Source organism: Sturnira hondurensis, unplaced genomic scaffold (genome assembly GCF_014824575.4).
Source record: "Sturnira hondurensis isolate 20B ecotype Veracruz unplaced genomic scaffold, ASM1482457v3 Scaffold0021795, whole genome shotgun sequence".
Lineage (NCBI taxonomy): Eukaryota > Metazoa > Chordata > Mammalia > Chiroptera > Phyllostomidae > Sturnira > Sturnira hondurensis.
Genome location: NW_028094426.1, coordinates 10,619,092 through 10,637,748, shown reverse-complemented (window position 1 = coordinate 10,637,748; position 18,657 = coordinate 10,619,092). Strand labels below are relative to the sequence as shown.

The window sequence follows — 18,657 nt, the reverse complement described above, 5'->3', positions numbered from 1 at the left end:
AATTTTTTTAAAGAACAGAAAACCCACAAGTAGGCAGTTTGCTCTTAAGACCATATTCATAATCTAATCTGTTATTAGCTTATTTCACTCAGTATAATGTCCTCACGGTTCATCTATATTGTGGCCTGTGACAAGATTTTCTTCTTTTTAAGGCTGAGTAATATTTCATTGTGTGGATATACTAATATGTTTAAGCCATTCATTTATTGATGGATCTTTGGGTTCCTTTCGTCTCCTGATTCTTGTGAATAATGCTGCAGTGAACATCAGTGTTCTGGATGTTCAAAGTCTTTTTGGATATATACCCATAGGTGAAATTGCTAGATCCTATGGTAGTTCTACTTTTAGTTTTTTGAGGAGCCTCCATAGTGGCCATATCATTTTACATTGTCACCAGCTGGGCTCGAAGGTTCCAGTTTCTCCACATCCTTGCAGTTACTTGTCATTTTCTGTTTTTTGTGATTATGGCGATTCTAATGAATGTAAGGTTGCATCTTGTGGTTTTAATTTGCATTTATCTAATGATGTTGAGCATCTTTTCATATGTTGGTTATTTTGCATATCTTTGGAGAAATGTCTTTTCTGATCCTTGGCCCATTTTTTTTGCTATTTTCTTTTTATTTACTTTTGGGGTGACATTGGTTAATAGGGTCATAAAGATTTCAGTGTGCATTACTATGATTGATACATGATTCGTATACTGCATTATGTGCCCACCACTCAAAGTCACATCATCTCTGTCACCATATGTTTGTCCCCCTTTACCTTTTACCACCCTTCACCCCCTGTATCTCTTTCAGTTTTTTGTTATTTTCATCTGTAATTTTAAGTATATTTTATTAATTATGCTACTGCAGTTTTCCCAATTTTATCCCCTTTATCCCCCTCCACCCTGTACTCCCAGCCCTCCAGCATCCCCACTCTTAGTTCATGTCCATGGGTTACACATATACGTTCTTTGAATTTTCTGTTTCCTATACCATTTTGGATCTCTCCCTGTCTACCTAATGCCTACCAATTATACTTCTTCCCTGTACCTTTGCCTCCCACTCCTCCCTTCCCCCTCCCCAGTGAAAACCCTTCATGTGATGTCCATTTCTCTGGACATGTAATTCTGTTCCTGGTCTAGTTGCTTGCTTAGTTTCTGTTTTCATCATTTTTCTTTCTTTTCTTTTTTTAGGTTCATTTGTTGATTGTTGTGAGTTTGTTGTCATTTTACTGTTCATAGTTTTGATTTTCCTTTTCTTAGATAAGTCCCTTTAACATTTCATATAAAAAGGGCTTGGTGATGATGAACTCCTTTAGCTTTACCTTGTCTGGGAAGCACTTCACCTGCCCTTCCATTCTAAATGATAGCTTTGCTAGATAGAGTATTCTTGGCTGTAGGTCCTTACCTTTCATGACTTCAAATACTTCTTTCCAGTCCCTTTTTGCCTGTAAGGTTTCTTTTGAGGAATCAGCTGATAGCCTTATGGGCACTCCTTTGTAGGTAACTCTTTCCTTTCCTCTTGCTGTTTTTAAGATTCTCTCTTTGTCTTTAATCTTGGGTAACTTAATGATGATGTGCCTCGTTGGGTTCCTCTTTGGGAACACAAAGGCACTCTGTGGGCCTCCTGGACTTCCTGAAAGTCTATTTCCTTCACCAGATTGGGGAAGTTTTTCTTCATTATTTGTTCAATTAGGTTTCCAATTTCTTGCTGTTCTCCTTCTGCCACCCCTGTGATTCAGATGTTGGAAAGTTTAAAGTTGCCCTAGAGGTCCTAAGCCTCTCCTCACTTTTTTGAATTCTTGTTTCTTCATTCTGTTCCAGTTGGGTGTTTATTTCTTCCTTTTGTTCCAAATCAACTATTTGAGTCCCGGTTTCCTTCCCATCACTGTTAGTTCCCTGAATATTCTGCTTTATTTCATTTTGGGTATCTTTCATTTGTTCTTTCATTTTTCGACCAAGCTCGATCCATTCTGTGAGCATTTTGATATACCGGGACTTTAAATTCTCCATCAGGTAGGTTGGCTGTCTCCTTGCTTAGCTGTCTCTGAGGTTTTGCTCTGTTCTTTCATTTTGGCCCAATTTCTTTGTTCAGGGCCCCTGTTAACTTATAAAGGGGCGGGACTTAGGTATTAACCCAAGCAAGGCAACCCTCTTTGCTGAGCTGCCTGCTGCCTGTGGGGGAGGGGCCAGAGAGGGAACGATGCAGCTCACCTGCTCATCTCTAGCCTACTTTTCAGTGAACTGTGGTGTGAGACTGGGAGTTTCCCCCACTGTGGCAACCTCTGTAGTCCACAGCCTGCTCTGGGTCTCAGGTCCCCTTAAGTCAGCTCCGTCCGAGCAGTCTGCCACCTCACCACAGCCAGCCGCACCCGCATGGTCCACCGACTTGCCACAGTTTCTCTCCATCTGCTGCCTTACCAGACTGGTTGTTCTGTTTGGCTGTTTCTTTAATTCCGTGGTTGTCAGAATTCCATGCAGTTTGATTTTTCTGAGACTTCTGCTTGTTTCTGAGTTTCGGTTTTATGTCCCACATACGAGTGAAATCATATGGTTCTGAGCTTTTTCTGACTTATTTAGCTTAGCATAATACTCTCAAGGTCTGTTTATGTTGTCACAAATGCCTTTGCCCATTTTTTTAATCAGGTTACTTAGTTTTATAGTTAAATTGTAGGAATTCTTTACATATTCTGAATAATGACCCCTTCTCAGATATTTGATTTCCAATTATTTTCTCCTGTCTTATAGGTGTTCTTTCCATTTTATTGATGGTTACCTTGATGTGCAACAGTTTTTAAGTTGCATATAGTCTTCTATGTCTGTTTTTGCTTTTGTTACATGTGCTTTTGATGTTACGTCTGAGAAATTATTTCCAAATTCATTGTCATGAATGCTTTCCCCCTGTGTTTGTTTCAGGAATTTTATAGTTTTAGGTCTTGTATTTAAGTCTTTAATCCATTTTGAGTTTTTGTATATGGTGAAATGGCTGGACATTATTTTTTTGCATTTGGTTACCCAATTTCCATACCATTTGTTTAAAGACTGTTTGACACTGTGGAGCCTTGACAGCATCATCAAAAAATATTTTGACCAGATATGTTAGAGTTTATTTCTTCACTCTATTCTATTCCATTTGTCTGTATGTCAGTCTTTATGGTAGTGCCACACTGTTTTGATTGCTGTATTTTTGTAACATGTCTGGAAATCAGGAAGTATGAAACTTACAACCTTTTTCAGGATTATTCTGGAAGTTCAAGGTCCCTTGAGATTTCGTGTGAATTTTAGGGTGCCTTTTCCTTTTTTTGCGAAAAATGGCATAGGGATTTTATAGGAATTACATTGAATTTGCATCACTTTGGGTGGTATGGCCATTTTAACAACATTAAGTCTTCCAGTCCATGAACGTGGCATATCTTTCTATTTATCTGTGTCTTTTACTTCTTTCAACTTGTTTTGCATTTTTATTCATTGTAAAAGCCTTTTGCCCTCTTGGTTATTTTCTTAATTTGTTTCTCAGATTGTTTATTCTTGTTATATAAAAATACAACTGATTTTTGTGTGTTGATTTTTCTACTTTGTGACATTGGTGAATTTATGTATTAGTTTGAATTTCTGTGTGTGTGTGTGTGTGTGTGTGTGTGTGTGTGTGTGGACCCTGGGTTTTCTAAATACAAGATCATGTCCTCTTCAAACAGAGATAATTTTACTTTTTCCTTTCCAATTTGGCTGCCTTTTATTTCTTTTACTTGCTTCATTGATTTAACAATGCCTTTCCAGTACCATGTCGAACAAAAGTCTGTGAGGGTAACCTTACAGTCTGTGAGGGTAGTCTTTAGGCAACCTTGTTTTGTTCCTGATCTTAGAGAAAACATTTTCATTTATTTACCATTGAGTACGATATTAGCTTTTGACATTTTTTTTATGTTGAGGTAGTTTTCTTCTATTTCTAGTTTGTTGAGTGTTTTTTTTATCAGTGAAGTATGTTGAATTTTGTCAAATGCTTTTTCTGCAACAGTTGAGAAGATCATGTGTTTTTTTAACTTTCATTCTGTTAATGTGGCATATTACATTGATTTTCGTATCTCAAGCTATCCGAATCTCATTTGGTAATCTTGTATAATCCTTTTAGTGTGTTAGTAAATTTGTATTGCTAGTCTTTTGTTGAGGATTTTTGTGGTTTTCTCTTATTGTGGTGTCATAATACCTTTGGTATCAGAATAACGCTGACCTTATAAAAAGTTTGGATGTGTTCACTCTTCAGTTTTTTGGAAGAGTGAGGAAAACTGTTGTTAATTCTTATAATGTCTGGTAGAGTTTTCCAGGGGAAGCTATGTTGTTCTTGTCTCTTTTTTTGTTAGGGTGTTTTTCCTGACTAATTTCAGTCTCCCTACTTCTTAGGGTCCTTTCATGTTTATTTTACCTTGATTCAGACTTGATAGGCTGTGTATTTTAAGGAATTTACCCATTTTTTTCTAGGTATCCAATTTGTTGCCATATAATTTCTCATAGTATAGTCTCTCATGATCTTTTTTGTTTCCATGGCTTTAATTATAATTCCTCCTCTTTCATTTATGATTTTATTTGTTTATGTCTTCTTAATCTAGATGTTTTGTCATTTTTGTTGAGTTTTTAAAAATTCCAAATCTTGGTTTTGTTGTTTCTTTGTATCAGTTTTATGTTTTCTATTTTACATTTGTTTCTGCCCCAATCTATTGTTTCCTTCTTCTGACTTTGAGTTTAGCATGTTTTTCTTTTTCTAGTTCTTTGATGTGTAAAGTTAGGTTGTTAAGTTGAGGTCTGTTTTAATGTAAGCATTTAGTGTTCTAAACTTTCCACTTAATAGTACCTTTGCTGCATTAATTTTCCCATGCATATGGTATGTTGTGTTTTTGTTTTCATTTGCCTCAAGATATTTTTTAATATCTCTTGTAATTTTTTTATTCATTGGATTTTTAGGTTCTTTTATATTTCCACATATTTGTGACTTTTCCATTTCCCTGTTGCTATTGATTTCATACTTTTTATTTCATTGAATTTGGAAAAGATATTTGATATGATTTTTCATCTTTTTAGTTATATTAAGGCTCATTTTGTGATCTAATATATATATATGATCTAGCCTGGAGAATGTTCCATGTGTGCTTGAAAAAAATGTGTACTTTTCTTTGAGCAAAAATATTTGCATTTGTCTGTTTGTTACATTTGGTCTGTAGTATTGTTCAGTTGTGCTGTTTCCTTATTGATTTTCTGTCTGGATCATCTTTCCATCACATAGAATGATATATTAAATACTTCTATTATTGTGTTGCTGCCTATTTCTCTTTCACTTCTGTCTATTTTTATTCATATTTGGGAGTCCTTTATATTATGTGCATACATACTTACAAATGTTGCATCTAGTTAATTGATTATTTGTCATTGTATAATGCCTATCTTTGTCTCTTATTGACAGATTTTTCTTAAAATATTGTTTGTTTTATATAAGTATGGTCACTTCTACTGTCTTTTGGTTACCATTTATTGAAATATTTTTTCATTCTTTTACTTTCAGCCTGTGTGTGTCTTTATATCTAAAGTATGTCAATTGTTGACAGTATGTAGCAGGATCCTATTTTTTGTTGTTGTTGTTGTTGTTTTTTTAATCTAGTAAGCTAATGTTTAATCTATTTGGTTTTAAAGTAATGGATAGGGGAGGTGTTATTTTTACCATTTTCTTAATTGTTTTCTCCCATCCAAGTACTAACCAGGCCCATCCCTGCTTAGCTTCCGAGATCAGAGGAGATCGGGCACGTTCAGGGTGGTATGGCCATCGACATGTTAATTGTTTTCTATTTGTTTTTGAGCTATTGTGTCTGTCTTTTCCTTTCTTTCTTACCTCCTGTGTTTCATTGATTTTTTTTGTAGTGACCATATTATCTAATACCCTTTTATCTATCCTCTATAAGTAATTCCTCTGAGGTTACTATGGATATTACATAAACTATTTTGAACTGGTAACTACTTCAGTCACATGTAAGAACTCAATCTTTACATCTTTACCTCACCATTTTATTATGGATGTAATGCATTATATTGTATATCTTTTAACCCAGATTTACAGTTATTTTAATGTGTAAATCATATACCAGAATTAAACATGATTTATGCACCAACTTTACAGTAATGCAGGGTTCTTGATTTATTTATGTATTTACCTTTATTAGGGAATTTTGTATTTCTGTGATCTTGAATATATTTCTCAGTGTAGGTGTCTTTGGAGACACCTGTTAATGTAGTTGGAGTTTTTGAACCTTTTGAGTTTGTATGTCAATTCCTCAAATGTGGTAAGTTTTTGGCCATTATCCAAGTGGACTTTCTGCTGTTTTTTTCTTTTTCTAATCTTGGATTCCCATATTGATGCATTGGTACATTCAGTGGTGTCACATAAATTCCCTAGGCTTTCTGTACTTTAAAATTGGTAGGGTTTTTTATTTGTTGTTATTCCTATAACTTAATTTTTGGTGATTTTCTTCAGGTTCATTGATTCTTTATTCTGTTGATTCCTCTCTAGTGCAGGGGTCCCCAGCTCCTACCAGTCTGGGGCCTGTTAGGAACTGGGCTGCACAGCAGGAGTTGAGCTTGAATGTAATGCACTTGAATCATTGCCCCATCCCACCAGTCTGTGGAAACACTGTCTTCCATGGAACTGGTCCCCGGTGCCAAAAAGGTTGGGGCCTCCTGCTGTAGTGAATTTTTTCAATTCAGTTACTGTATTCTTTACCTTTAGGATTTCTGTTTGTTCCATTTTGAAGTTTCTGTCTCTTTGTTAGTGTTCTTATTCTCTTCATACTTCAAGTCCCTAATTTCATTTAGTTTTCTCTCTATATTCTCTTTCATTAAAAAGTGACATTGTAATGTCACTCTTTAAAAATTCTTCATTAGGTAGGTCATAGATCTTTGATTCTTTCTTGGAGATTTATTTCTTTGGGCCATATTTTTGTTTGTCTAGTGCTCTTTTGCTAAAATTTGGATATTTTAATTCTATCTTTTGTCTGTTTATATACATAACTAGTGCTATACTGGTTGGTTAAAATTGTCCTTTTTTCCTGTGAAAAGCAGCAGGGTTTATTTACCGTTGAGAAGCAGAGTTATTAGTGATATTGGCTTGATGTGATGCTAAGCACTTACACCTTTGATTTAATATGTATTATTATACTTAATTAAGTCTGAACAGAGTTAATTTTGTTTTTCTCAGTTTAAGAAATAAATGATGGTAGGTAGTGTCACTACTGATGGAGACCCAAATAATGGTGATTTATATGTAGATATTACAGTTCCATTTCTGTATTCGCTGTTTTGGGGGAAAGGCTGAAATTAGTTGATACTTAAGTTTAGAATTGACACATATTTTTATCAAATTATGTTCCACAGTGGTAAATAGTGATTTTTTAAGCAAAAGTTTTAAAAAATAATTTTGATTTGGAATTTTTGATTAGCAACCTAAGATGACATTTAATTGATAATCTGTTGCTTCTGAAGGAGAATAAATATCCAGAGTCTAATATGCCTAGTATAGTGTATGTAGTAGACATTCACTAGATATTTATTGAGTAAATGTATCTGGTTTTTTTATTTATATTTTTATTATTAATGACCCTTATAGCATGTAAACTATTTTGATATTTTTTTATTTTAAATTTACTTATCTCAAAAACTGAGGTATAAGAATTATTAAAAATTGCCCTGGCTGGCGTAACTCAGTGGATTGAGCGCGGGCCTGCGAACCAGATGATCGCGGTTCGATTCCCAGTCAGGGCACATGCCTGGGTTGCAAACCGGTTCCTTGCAGGCTAACTAACTACCAGCAGGGGATGCACAAAAGGCAACCATACATTGATGCTTCTCTCCCTCTCCTTCCCCTCTAAAAATAAATAAATAAAATCTTTAAAAAAAATAAAAAAATAAAAAGAATTATTAAAAATTTTTTATATGATAAGCAGTTGTTTCGATTGTTTGAAATACAAGTAAACAAGCAGCAGTTTCAAGATTCAAATTGTTGTTTCAACTATTAATATTTTTCACTATATTGTAGAAGTAACAGATAATATATTGATAAACCATTTCAGGTCTTGTTTTTAAAGATTTGTTGTATATTCAGTTTTATTTTATCTTGGTATTTTTCTCCCCTAGAGTCCACCAAACCCACCTGTACCTGTATCACCAGGAAAGTCTGTAGTTGATGGCAACAGCAATAATAATGTTCCCTACAGGTAAGAATAACAGTCTGTTGTTTGTCAGGATTTTTGTTTACCCCTCTTTTTCTGCCTTTAAAAAATTTTAATTTGTTAAACTAAAAACAAAATAATTCACTCATTTCTCTCATCCTCCATCCCCCCACCTTTGTCAATTGCTAAACTGTTCTCCATATGAGTTTATTTTGTTTTATTTATTTATTTGTATATTCATTTTTATATTTCGCATATAAGAGAGATTGTGTGGTATATGCCTTTCTTTAACTAATTTCACTTAGCATGCCCTCAAGGTCCATCCGTGCTGGTTCATATGGGAAAATTTTTATTCTTTTTTATAGCTAATAATATTCCTCTCTGTGTATATAGAAAAGTTTAGCTGTTCATCATTCATAGATGGACACTTAGATTGTTTCCATAATTTTGGTTATTCCAAGTAATGCTGCAGTGAAAATGGGGGGTGCATATGTCTTTATTTGTGTAGAGATAAGTGTTTGGTGTACTGGACTAAGTACATTACCTTTTTTGCTTTGTTGTAATTGTTCTTCTGTGAATATTCAATCGCTAATTTATTATAAGGCTTTCTTTGGTCATTGCAGATTTCTTTTAATCACCTGTTCTAAATAGTATTCTCTCAAGTAATTGAGAAATGCTTTGGTCAGTGGTTATAAAAACTAATGTTCCCAGATATTAGGACCTACGTTGATTTTCAGGTAAAAGTATTGAGGGCATTAGAATGTAAGAGGAAAACTCTTCCCTAATGCCAGATTCCCCCCATCCCCACCGTTCTGAGGTCTATGCATTAGCTTTCCCTTGGTGCATTCACGTGCAGTTTAGTGCGTAGTACCCGAGTCTGCCAACTCTTTTTTCCTGTGGGCCACTGCGATATCTATACATAAATTGATGTTCCTCAGAATAGCATATACATGACTGACTATTTGTGTGTGCATATATTTCATAGAAATACAGGTACAGTGAGACAGTTGTTGGAGTCTAAAAGAAATGTAAGTGAGAGCACACCGCCATCCTTTCAGACCCCTGTGAATACAGGTAATAATATTTTTTACCACTGAAGTATACCTTAATAATTGAAGTCTTTGGTTTTCTTTTTATATTCTTTTGAGGGTGAAGTTTTCTAAGAAACTGAATATTGATTTAAAATTGTCTAAGTGTGAAATTTTATTTAAACATTAGAATTACATATGTACATGGAAATACAGAAATTGAAATCTCTACTGTAGTAGTTCTCCAACTTTCTAGTCACCATATCCCAGTGTAATCTTAAAAAATTATTAAGAATCCCAAAGGTTTTGTTTATGTGGGTTATGTTAATTGATATTTACTATTGTGAAAGTTAAAATAAGAATTTTAAATGTTTGCTTATTCATTAAAAAATAATAAACCCATATTATGTAACAAATAACATTTTTAATGAAAAATAAATTTTCTAAGCTTAAAAAATTCAGTGAAAAGAGTGTGATTGTCTTACATTTTTATAAATTTGTTTTATGTCTCACTTAAAACATTGAGATGGCCTATGAAAGCTGTGTTCTCATGTCCGTATTTGCATTCAGTTTGTTCCTATTTATTGTTTAATGGAAGTTTATGAAGAAAATTCAGCCTCATACAAATATGTAGTTGGAAAAGGGCAAGCCCTTTTAGAGACTTGTAGATATTTCCTTTGATTGCAAAGTGGACTCTGAAACCATTCCAGTGAACTTTTCTAACTTCTTAATTAAAATTCATTTGTCTGTCTTGTACTTGGATGAATCTTTTGCTAATACCATTCACTGATCATTTTGAAAATTCTCACTGGCTTATCTAAGTCTTCCAAATGTTGTTACACCTTATTTTAATAATTTTTAAAGCTGCATAATTTACTTCAATGTTGATTCTTCTTAGAAAAGTCTTTAAAGGTTTGGGAAGCTGCCATGCTCTATAAGTTTTTATAAAGTTGTAATTTTGGTTTTTAAAACTAAGATTTTATTGTTGTCAATAAATACTGTTGGTCTCTTTTCTTTAAATTGTATTTTATTGATTATGCTATTACAGTTGTCCTGGTTTTTCTCCCTTTGCCCCTCTCCACCCAGCAGCCCCCACTCCCTCAGGCAATCCCCCCACCATTGTTCATGACTGTGGGTACTCCATTTTCTATATAGTAATTTATATCTCCATGGCCATTCTGTAACTACCTACTCTTCTTAATCCCCTCACTTCTTCATTCATTCCTGCACACCCTCCTCCCATCAGGCAACCATTAAAACGCTTTCTGTATCCATGATTCTGTCTGTTCTTGTTTGCTTAGTTTGTTTTTTAGTTTCAATTATTGATATGTGTATATTTTTTGCAATTTTATTGTTCATAGTTTTGATCATTTTCTTAAATAGTCTCTTTAACATTTCATAAAATAATGGTTTGGTTATGGTTAACTCCTTTAGTTATTTCTTCTTTCAGAAACTCATTCTGTGCCCTTCAATTCTAAATGATAGCTTTGCTGTATAGAGCAATCTTGGCTGTAGGTCCCTGATTTTCATGACTTTGAATGTTTATTGCCAATGTTTATTGGGAATGTTTATTCCCTTCTAGTTTGCAAAGTGTCTTTTGAGAAATCAGCTGACAGTCTTATGGGAACTGCCCTGTAGGTGATGCACTTCTTTTCTGTTACTGCTTTTAAGATTATTTATCTTTAACTTTTGGCATTTTAATTATGATACGTCTTGCAGTGGGCCTTTTTGCATTCATCTTCTTTGGGACTCTGTACTTCTTGGACTTACTTATTTTCTTCGCCAGATTAGGGAAGTTTCTTTCATTATATTTTCAAATAGTTTTCCAATTTCTTACTCTTTCTCTTCTCCTGGCATCCCTATGATGTTGAAATGCTAATGTTGAAATGCTTGAAATTGTCCCAGAGGCTGCTTATACTGTCCTCATTTTTTTAATTCTTTTTTCTTCTTGTTCTGCATGGTTGTTTTTTGCTTTCTTATGTTTCAAGTCATTGATTTGATTCTCAACTTCATTCATTCTACTGTTGTTTCCCTTAAATTAATTTGTTTTTTATTTCAATAGGTGTATCCTTCATTTCTAACTGGATCATTTTTATGCTGTTGAGGTTCTCACTAAGTTCCTTGAGCACCCTTACAACCAGTTTTTTTTAACTCTGCATGTCGTAGATTGCTCCGTTTCATTTAGCTCTTTTTTTTAGAGTTTTGATCTGTTCTTTCATTTGGGCTTTGTTTCCACACATTCTCACACCTTGAGAATTGCTGCTCTAGTGTGCCTGTGATTTTGGAAGAAAGTCAGTGAGAAAAAGACTTGACCATCTATTGCAAACCTATTCAAATAAGAGAAAAACAGAAATAGTTGAACCAAAATTATTATAAAACTCCAGTGACCATCATTTTGATTTTGTCTGATTTGGGGGGGTCAGCTCCCTTCTCAGTTTATCTCCCATCTTCACTCTGCCATCTTCTATATCATATAGTGTCAACAGAGTGTCAGTACAGGTTGCCCTCTCTCTCTGGTTCCTCTCCCAGGCAACTCAGTATGACTGGGTCCACTGGTCAGGTTTCATGTGGTCCAAATGATAAAATACATGACCAAGTTTACATATTATTCATTGATAGTGGTGACACTTATTAGATTTTCTATTTGAGTTTATGTATTGCCAGTCTTTAAGCATTTATAATGTTTTTAGTGTAATTTAAAAATATCTATACAATTTTACCAAGTTTTCAGTTGTTTCTCCAGTTAGGCTGAAGTAGTTCTAGTAGTTTTCAGAAATTGTGTTGATGGTAATCATATAGCAGACCTCCATATTACTCATAAACCATGTGATGTTTTCATAATGTACCAGTCACAGATGCAAAAATGCTTCTACAAATTTAAGTCTAAGAAGTACAAGAATTTAAATCTGGATAAAAGTTCATTATGCAGGACTTTATTATATCTATTGTAATGCCTTAAGTTTATATCATACTATATTACCCCAGCTGATAGAGATAGGCATTTAAACTGAGACTTCTTTTTTCTTTCTATAGTGTCTTCAACCAGTCTTGTCACTCCTCCAACAGTTGTCAGTAGTCAGCCTAAACTGCAGACTCCAGTGACTTCGGGTTCTCTGACAGCAACATCAATTCTTCCTGCACCCAATACAGCCACAGTGGTGGCTACTACTCAGGTGCCTAGTGGAAATCCCCAACCTACAATCTCTTTACAATCTCTACCTGTGATTTTGCATGTACCTGTTGCAGTATCCTCTCAGCCTCAGCTCCTGCAGAGCCATCCGGGGACTTTAGTGACTAATCAACCATCTGGCAACGTTGAATTCATTTCTGTACAGAGCCCACCTGCAGTGAGTGGTCTTACCAAAAATCCAGTATCCTTGCCGTCCTTGCCGTCCTTGCCAAACCCCACTAAAGCAAACAACGTTCCTTCTGTGCCCGGTTCTACTATTCAAAGGAACTCTCCTGCCAGTGCTGCACCGTTAGGAACAACGCTTGCTGTACAGGCTGTTCCAACAGCACACTCTATTGTACAAGCCACAAGGACTTCTTTACCTACAGTAGGCCCTTCAGGACTTTACAGTCCATCGAATAATAGAGGTCCTATACAGATGAAAATTCCAATTTCTGCTTTTAGTTCTTCATCATCTGCAGAACAGAGCAGCACTACTACCCCAAGAATTGGTAAGTCACTGTATAGGTTTAATAATAGAAAGGAACACATGTTAGTGACCTTTTGATACTTGAACTTTTGAGTTTGTGTGATTGTGGAAGTATTTAAATAGAGTATCCTGGAGATTATTTTTAGTAATTTTTTAGTTACATAAGAAATGATGTTCTTAAAATGGGATTTGAGAGAGTTTATCTTGAGTGAGAAGCTAGCATTTGTATTTCTCTTTTGGGAATTTTACTAATCTGGGTGAATTTTTTATTTGGGCTTTGTAACAAGTATTATGAATTACTTTTGTAATGCCTTTGCCAAGAATATCCAAATAGAACATATTTATTTTAAAATATCTAATTGATGTATTATATGCTAATTTAAAAATCAGACATTTTTCCTACCCATTTGGAAAAATCCTTTGTATACTCAACTACTCACATCTTCCAAATTTGAACAGTTTAAAAATAAGTTCTGCCCTCTGTAGTTTACTATAAAAAGTTTGATTGCTTTTGGTTTCCTCTGTTGTATATTTCCCTCTATGTTGTATTATATGATTATGTTTGTACTTTGAAGTATTGCAAGGAGATCTTGATTGAAACTGTATTCAAAATCTGTCAAACTCTTCCTTATTCTTAGAAAGCATACATTTTGTATGCATTCTTTTTTTTTTCATTGTGGTTGACATTCAGTATTATTTTATACTACTTTCAGGTACAGCATAGTGGTTAGACGTTTATGTAATTTATGATGTGATTCCCTTGATAAGTCTGGTACCCAGCTGGCACCATCTCTAGTTCTTTACAATATTATTGACTATATTCTCTATGCCGTATTTTATATCCCTGTCACTATTTCATAACTACCAATTTATATTTATTTTTAAAATATTTTTTAAATTTATTTTTAGAGAGAGGGGAAGGGCAGGAGAAAGAGTGGGAGAGAAACATCAGTGTGTGGTTGCCTCTCATGTGTCCCCTACTGGGGACCTGGCCTGCAACTCACACATGTGCCCTGACTAAGAATCGAACCAGTGATCCTTTGCTTCACAGGCCTGTGCTCAATCCACTGAGCTACACCAGCCAGGGCTAATTTATATTTCTTAATCTCCTTACCTTTTTCACCCAGCCTCCCAAACCTCTTCCTGTTTGGCCACCATTAGTTTGTTTCTGTACCTGTAAGGTTGTTTGGGGGGTTTTTTGTTTGTTTTTGTTATTTAGATTACACATGTAACTGAAATCATATGGTACTTGTCTTTCTCTCTCTGACTCATTTCATTTAACAAAATAGCCTCTAGGTCTGTTCATTGTTGTTGCAAATGATAAGGTTTTACCACTCTTTTTAATGGCTGAGTAATATTCCACCGTGTATGTATACCATACTTTCTTTATCTAATCATCTGTTGAGGGATACATAGGGTTGCTTCCATATCTTGGCTATTATAAATAGTCTTGCCATGAACATATGGATGACTACATCTTTTCAGATTTATGTTTTGGATTTTTTTTTTAATAAATACCCAGAAGTGGAATTGGTGGATCATAAGACAGTTCTCTTTTTAATTTTTAGAGGAACCTCAGGTGTTTTTCATAGTGGCCACAACAGTTGTACTTTTACTAACAGTGTGTGAGGTTTTCCCCACACACACACCCATTTCCTTGCCAGCACTATTTTGTTGATTTATGTATAAACATTCTGACAGGTTTGAGGTGATATTTCATTGTGGTTTTAAATTGTATTTCACTGATGATTAGTAATTTTGAGCATCTTTTCAGATGTCTATTGTCTTTTTGGAGAAAAGTCTATTCAGGTCCTCTGCCCACTTTTTTAATTGAATTTTTGTTGTTGTATGTGGTGGGGTTTTTGTTTTATTTTGGTGTTTAGTTGTAAGTTCTTCATAAATTTTGGATATTAAGCACTTACCAAATATATCACTGATGATTTTATTTGTTCTATTGGTGGTTTTCTTCACTGTGCAAAAAACTTTTTAGTTTGATGCCATCCCATTTATTTATTTTTTCTTTTGTTTCCCTTGCCTGAGAAGATATATGAGAAAAAATGTTACTAAGAGCAATGTCAAGAGAGTTTACTGCATATGTTTTCTTCTAGGAATTTTATGGTTTGGGGTCTGTACATTTAAGTTTTTAATCCATTTTGAGTTTATTCTTGTATGTGGTCTAGAAAGGTAGTTTAGTTCCATTTCTTGCATGTTTTCTTCCAGCTTTTCTAACACCATTTATAGAATAGACTGCCTTTACTCCATTGTGTATATATTTGAACTTTTTTATTATGCCTCATTTCTGACTTTACATTTATGCCCACCAGTTTTGGAAAGATAACAAGAATAAGTAAACATCATATAAAATTGCTACAGTAGCTGTGGTATTGATATAGTAAGTAACATGAAATGTAAGGCACAGATTCTGAGGTACAATATTACTTTTACAAGTGACATGTAGAGCCTTTTAGAAAGTTTCTCATGTAGCCCTTAGTGGTATCTTGCCCTCTGTGTATATTTTCTTATTTAAAAGTGATGGTATTTCACAGAATTGCTGAGAGAGTAGTCAGTGAGTGACAGATGAAATAATAATTGACTGAATCTGAATATTACCCTACATATAATTTACATCTGGGATGTAAGAGTAAATCTGAAATTTTATATAAAAATGCAATTGTTATTGATACTAGTACTTAAAATTAAATGTTTGTAGGCCCTGGCTGGTGTAGCTCAGTGGATTGAGCGCGGGCCTGCGAACCAGAGGATCGTGGTTCGATTCCCAGTCAGGGCACATGCCTGGGTTGCAGGCGGGTTCCCTGCAGGCCAACTCCCAGCAGGGGATGCACGAAAGGCAACCATACATTGATGTTTCTCTCCCTCTCCTTCCCCCTCTAAAGATAAATAAATAAATAAATAAAATCTTTTAAAAAAAAAATTAAATGTTTGTATAGTACAACAACTATTTCTTAGTGTTATTGGCTCCTGTATTGTTCCTTAGACACTCTAATTCATGTTAGGAACACTAAAAGATGCTTACTCGTAACTCTCAGGGAGTGAGCAAAATATTTGCAGGTTACTTTGTTTTTTCCTAATACTTTTTCTCCTGATCCTTAGTAATTTTTAATAAAATGGAAGATGATTGATTTATCATGGTCATTGTTTTATGTGATTTGGGAGGTTTTTCTCTTTATGAAATACTGAGCCTAAGTTGACATTGTTTTAAATTTATAGTCAAATGATACAAGATATTCTTAAATATAGAGCTTTTCCTGAAAGACCATGGCCTTAAAAGAAATAAGTAACTTAAAAGATTTTGTTTAATGTTATGAATACTAGTATCCTAAACATTTCTATAAATATCAGAATTATAATATAATTTTATTATTTTCATCTTTTAAAATTCTTATGAATATTTATTGACACAAGGGGAATATTCTTCCCAAGTTATCTAGCTAATTTACTCTATTAATAGTAATCAATGTCGGTCTGTTTTGCATTTAATTACTTGACTTTTTAAGTTATTGTATATAGAATTAATAGTTTTCACAATCATTAATTAGTACATCCTTTCTTTTGATAGTGTACATTTATACTTACACTTAAAATTGCATATTTCAACATATATATATTTAATATATTTATATGTACTTTAACATATTCGGTTAACCAAAAAACCTGGTTAGTTTTTCCATAAAATAAAAGACACGTTTTTCATTTTCACCAATAACTTTACTGATTTGGATATTTTGGAGTGTGTCGGCTATCTCCCCATGGTGTAACATTGATTGTTCTCAGTTAATTTCTCAATTTGATCTCTATCAACTTCAAGTGGTCTACCTGGATGTGGAGCATTGTCCAGTGAGAAACCTCCAGCACAAAACTTCACAAATCATTTTGGACATGTTCAGTTAGTCACAGGACCTCCTCCATACCCTGCACAAATTTCTTTGTGTTTAAGTTGTGATTTTATCTTTCTTGAAATAATGAAGCATAATATGCCAAAAATACTGCATGTTTTCTTTCATCTTCAGTATTAAAATAGCTACACAAAAATTCACCAATTTTGATGTTTTTTAAAAAACTGCATGCTGATATGACAAGCAGTCTAACAAAATTATGAAAAGTTAGAGACAACTAAGCAGTACTAGAGCCAACTTAGAGAAAAAATGAATGAACTTTTTGGCCAACCCAATATAAATTATATTAAGGAGATCTTCATCTCAGGTTCTATTTAGAATGCTTACATACATTTGAAAGTGGCTTATTAGATATTAACCATAAATGTGAATGGTAAGCTTTGTGTGTCATTCATAATGTTAATTAGAATGAAATCTTATTACCATGCGTAATTTCAAGGTCCCATAAATGATGCTAAAGTATGCATTTAGCCTTTTAGATTTCCCAGAACCTAAGCTGAAGCCAAAATGCAAATTTTAGCTTAATGCTTAATGTGAAGGTTGAAGCCAAACTTTAATGCATACCTAATGTCATTAATTAATTAAATATATATTTAAAACTTTTAAAGTACTGTACTTACGTAGGTATTTTTGACCTAATAAGAATATATGCTGTCTAAGCAGATTGTGTGCATTTGTATGTATTTTATTATCATTTGTATATCTTAGAGTAAGTCAATATTTTCTGTTCATACTAGAGTAAAAATCATCCTACAGACTGTTTGGAAATTTAGGACTTAAATTAATGGTGATGTCAGTCATTCATGAAATATTGAATGCCTGTACTATTCTAAAGTCCTGTAGTATATACATAGAGGTACAGGATATTACCTGTTCTCATAAGCGCTAATCAAATAGGAATCTTGACTTTTAAATAAGTAATTAATTATAAATATGTTGAATTAGATATGCAGGAGTTTTTATGAGGAGATATGGGAGTTCTACAAAGATATGAGATAATAAATTGGAAGAAGGTGGAAAATAGGACCAAAGGATTTTGACCACTGGCTGTAGTGAGGGGAATGGTTTAGAGGGGAGAACAGTGGAGCTGGGAGAGCGGTTAAGAGGCTCTTAGGAGTGGTATTGTGAAATGTTTTAAAAGTTCTGCACCTCATTCATTTTCATACAGTTGTTCAGCACCTACTAAGGGACACTAGTAATTGGCACTTATATAAAACCTTTTTATGACTGGCAAAAATGCAGTATTGGTTTAAAATAAGAATAATGAGATAGAGATGTTTCTCAAATGATAGATTTGAAGTACAATTTCTCATGTCATACCAGACTAGATTGATTTTATAACTTTACTTTCAGAAGTCATCTAAGGTATTCATTATAGTAAAAGAAAACAAAAAAGATGCAGTGAAATTGTAAAATGTCATTTTAAAAATGAAGAAAATAGTGTAACAAATGGGTAGGGGGATATTTATTGAAAATCTCCTTGGAAATATTGTTACAGTTCTTTGAATAATTAACTCAGCCTTGATAGTGTATATGTTTGTGTATGTGTATGCATTTATATATATATGAAACTTTTATTAAGCAGTCTAAATCTTTTTTGAGTGTTGAATTTTTTTTATGTGAGGATATTTTGACAGAAAATAAAACGAAGCTGCTTTTCTGAAGTTAACCTTTTATGTTCACTTGAAAATAAAAACGAGTTTCAAATCTCAAATGATGTAGTCGAACAAACTTTGGTAGTAAATGACTGATGTTTTGGTGATGTCATCAGTGTATTTAATGCACTGCCATGTAGGGTCAGTAGCTTGGGATTCATTTTTATTTAAGTAATATTTCAAGTCCAACATAACAGATTTCATAACAGAT

General features: G+C 33.9%; 1 protein-coding gene across 3 annotated transcripts in view; it reads left to right on the top strand.

Moving 5' to 3' along the window:
• Positions 1 to 18,657, top strand: part of ATF7IP (activating transcription factor 7 interacting protein) — a 119,045-nt gene that overhangs the window by 68,811 nt on the left and 31,577 nt on the right. For all 3 annotated transcript variants that reach the window (XM_037033957.1, XM_037033956.1, XM_037033955.1), the window contains 3 exons: positions 8,156 to 8,235; positions 9,176 to 9,264; positions 12,252 to 12,899. In XM_037033957.1, coding sequence (XP_036889852.1) covers positions 8,156 to 8,235; positions 9,176 to 9,264; positions 12,252 to 12,899 — 817 coding nt within the window. The remainder of the gene's footprint in view (positions 1 to 8,155; positions 8,236 to 9,175; positions 9,265 to 12,251; positions 12,900 to 18,657) is intronic.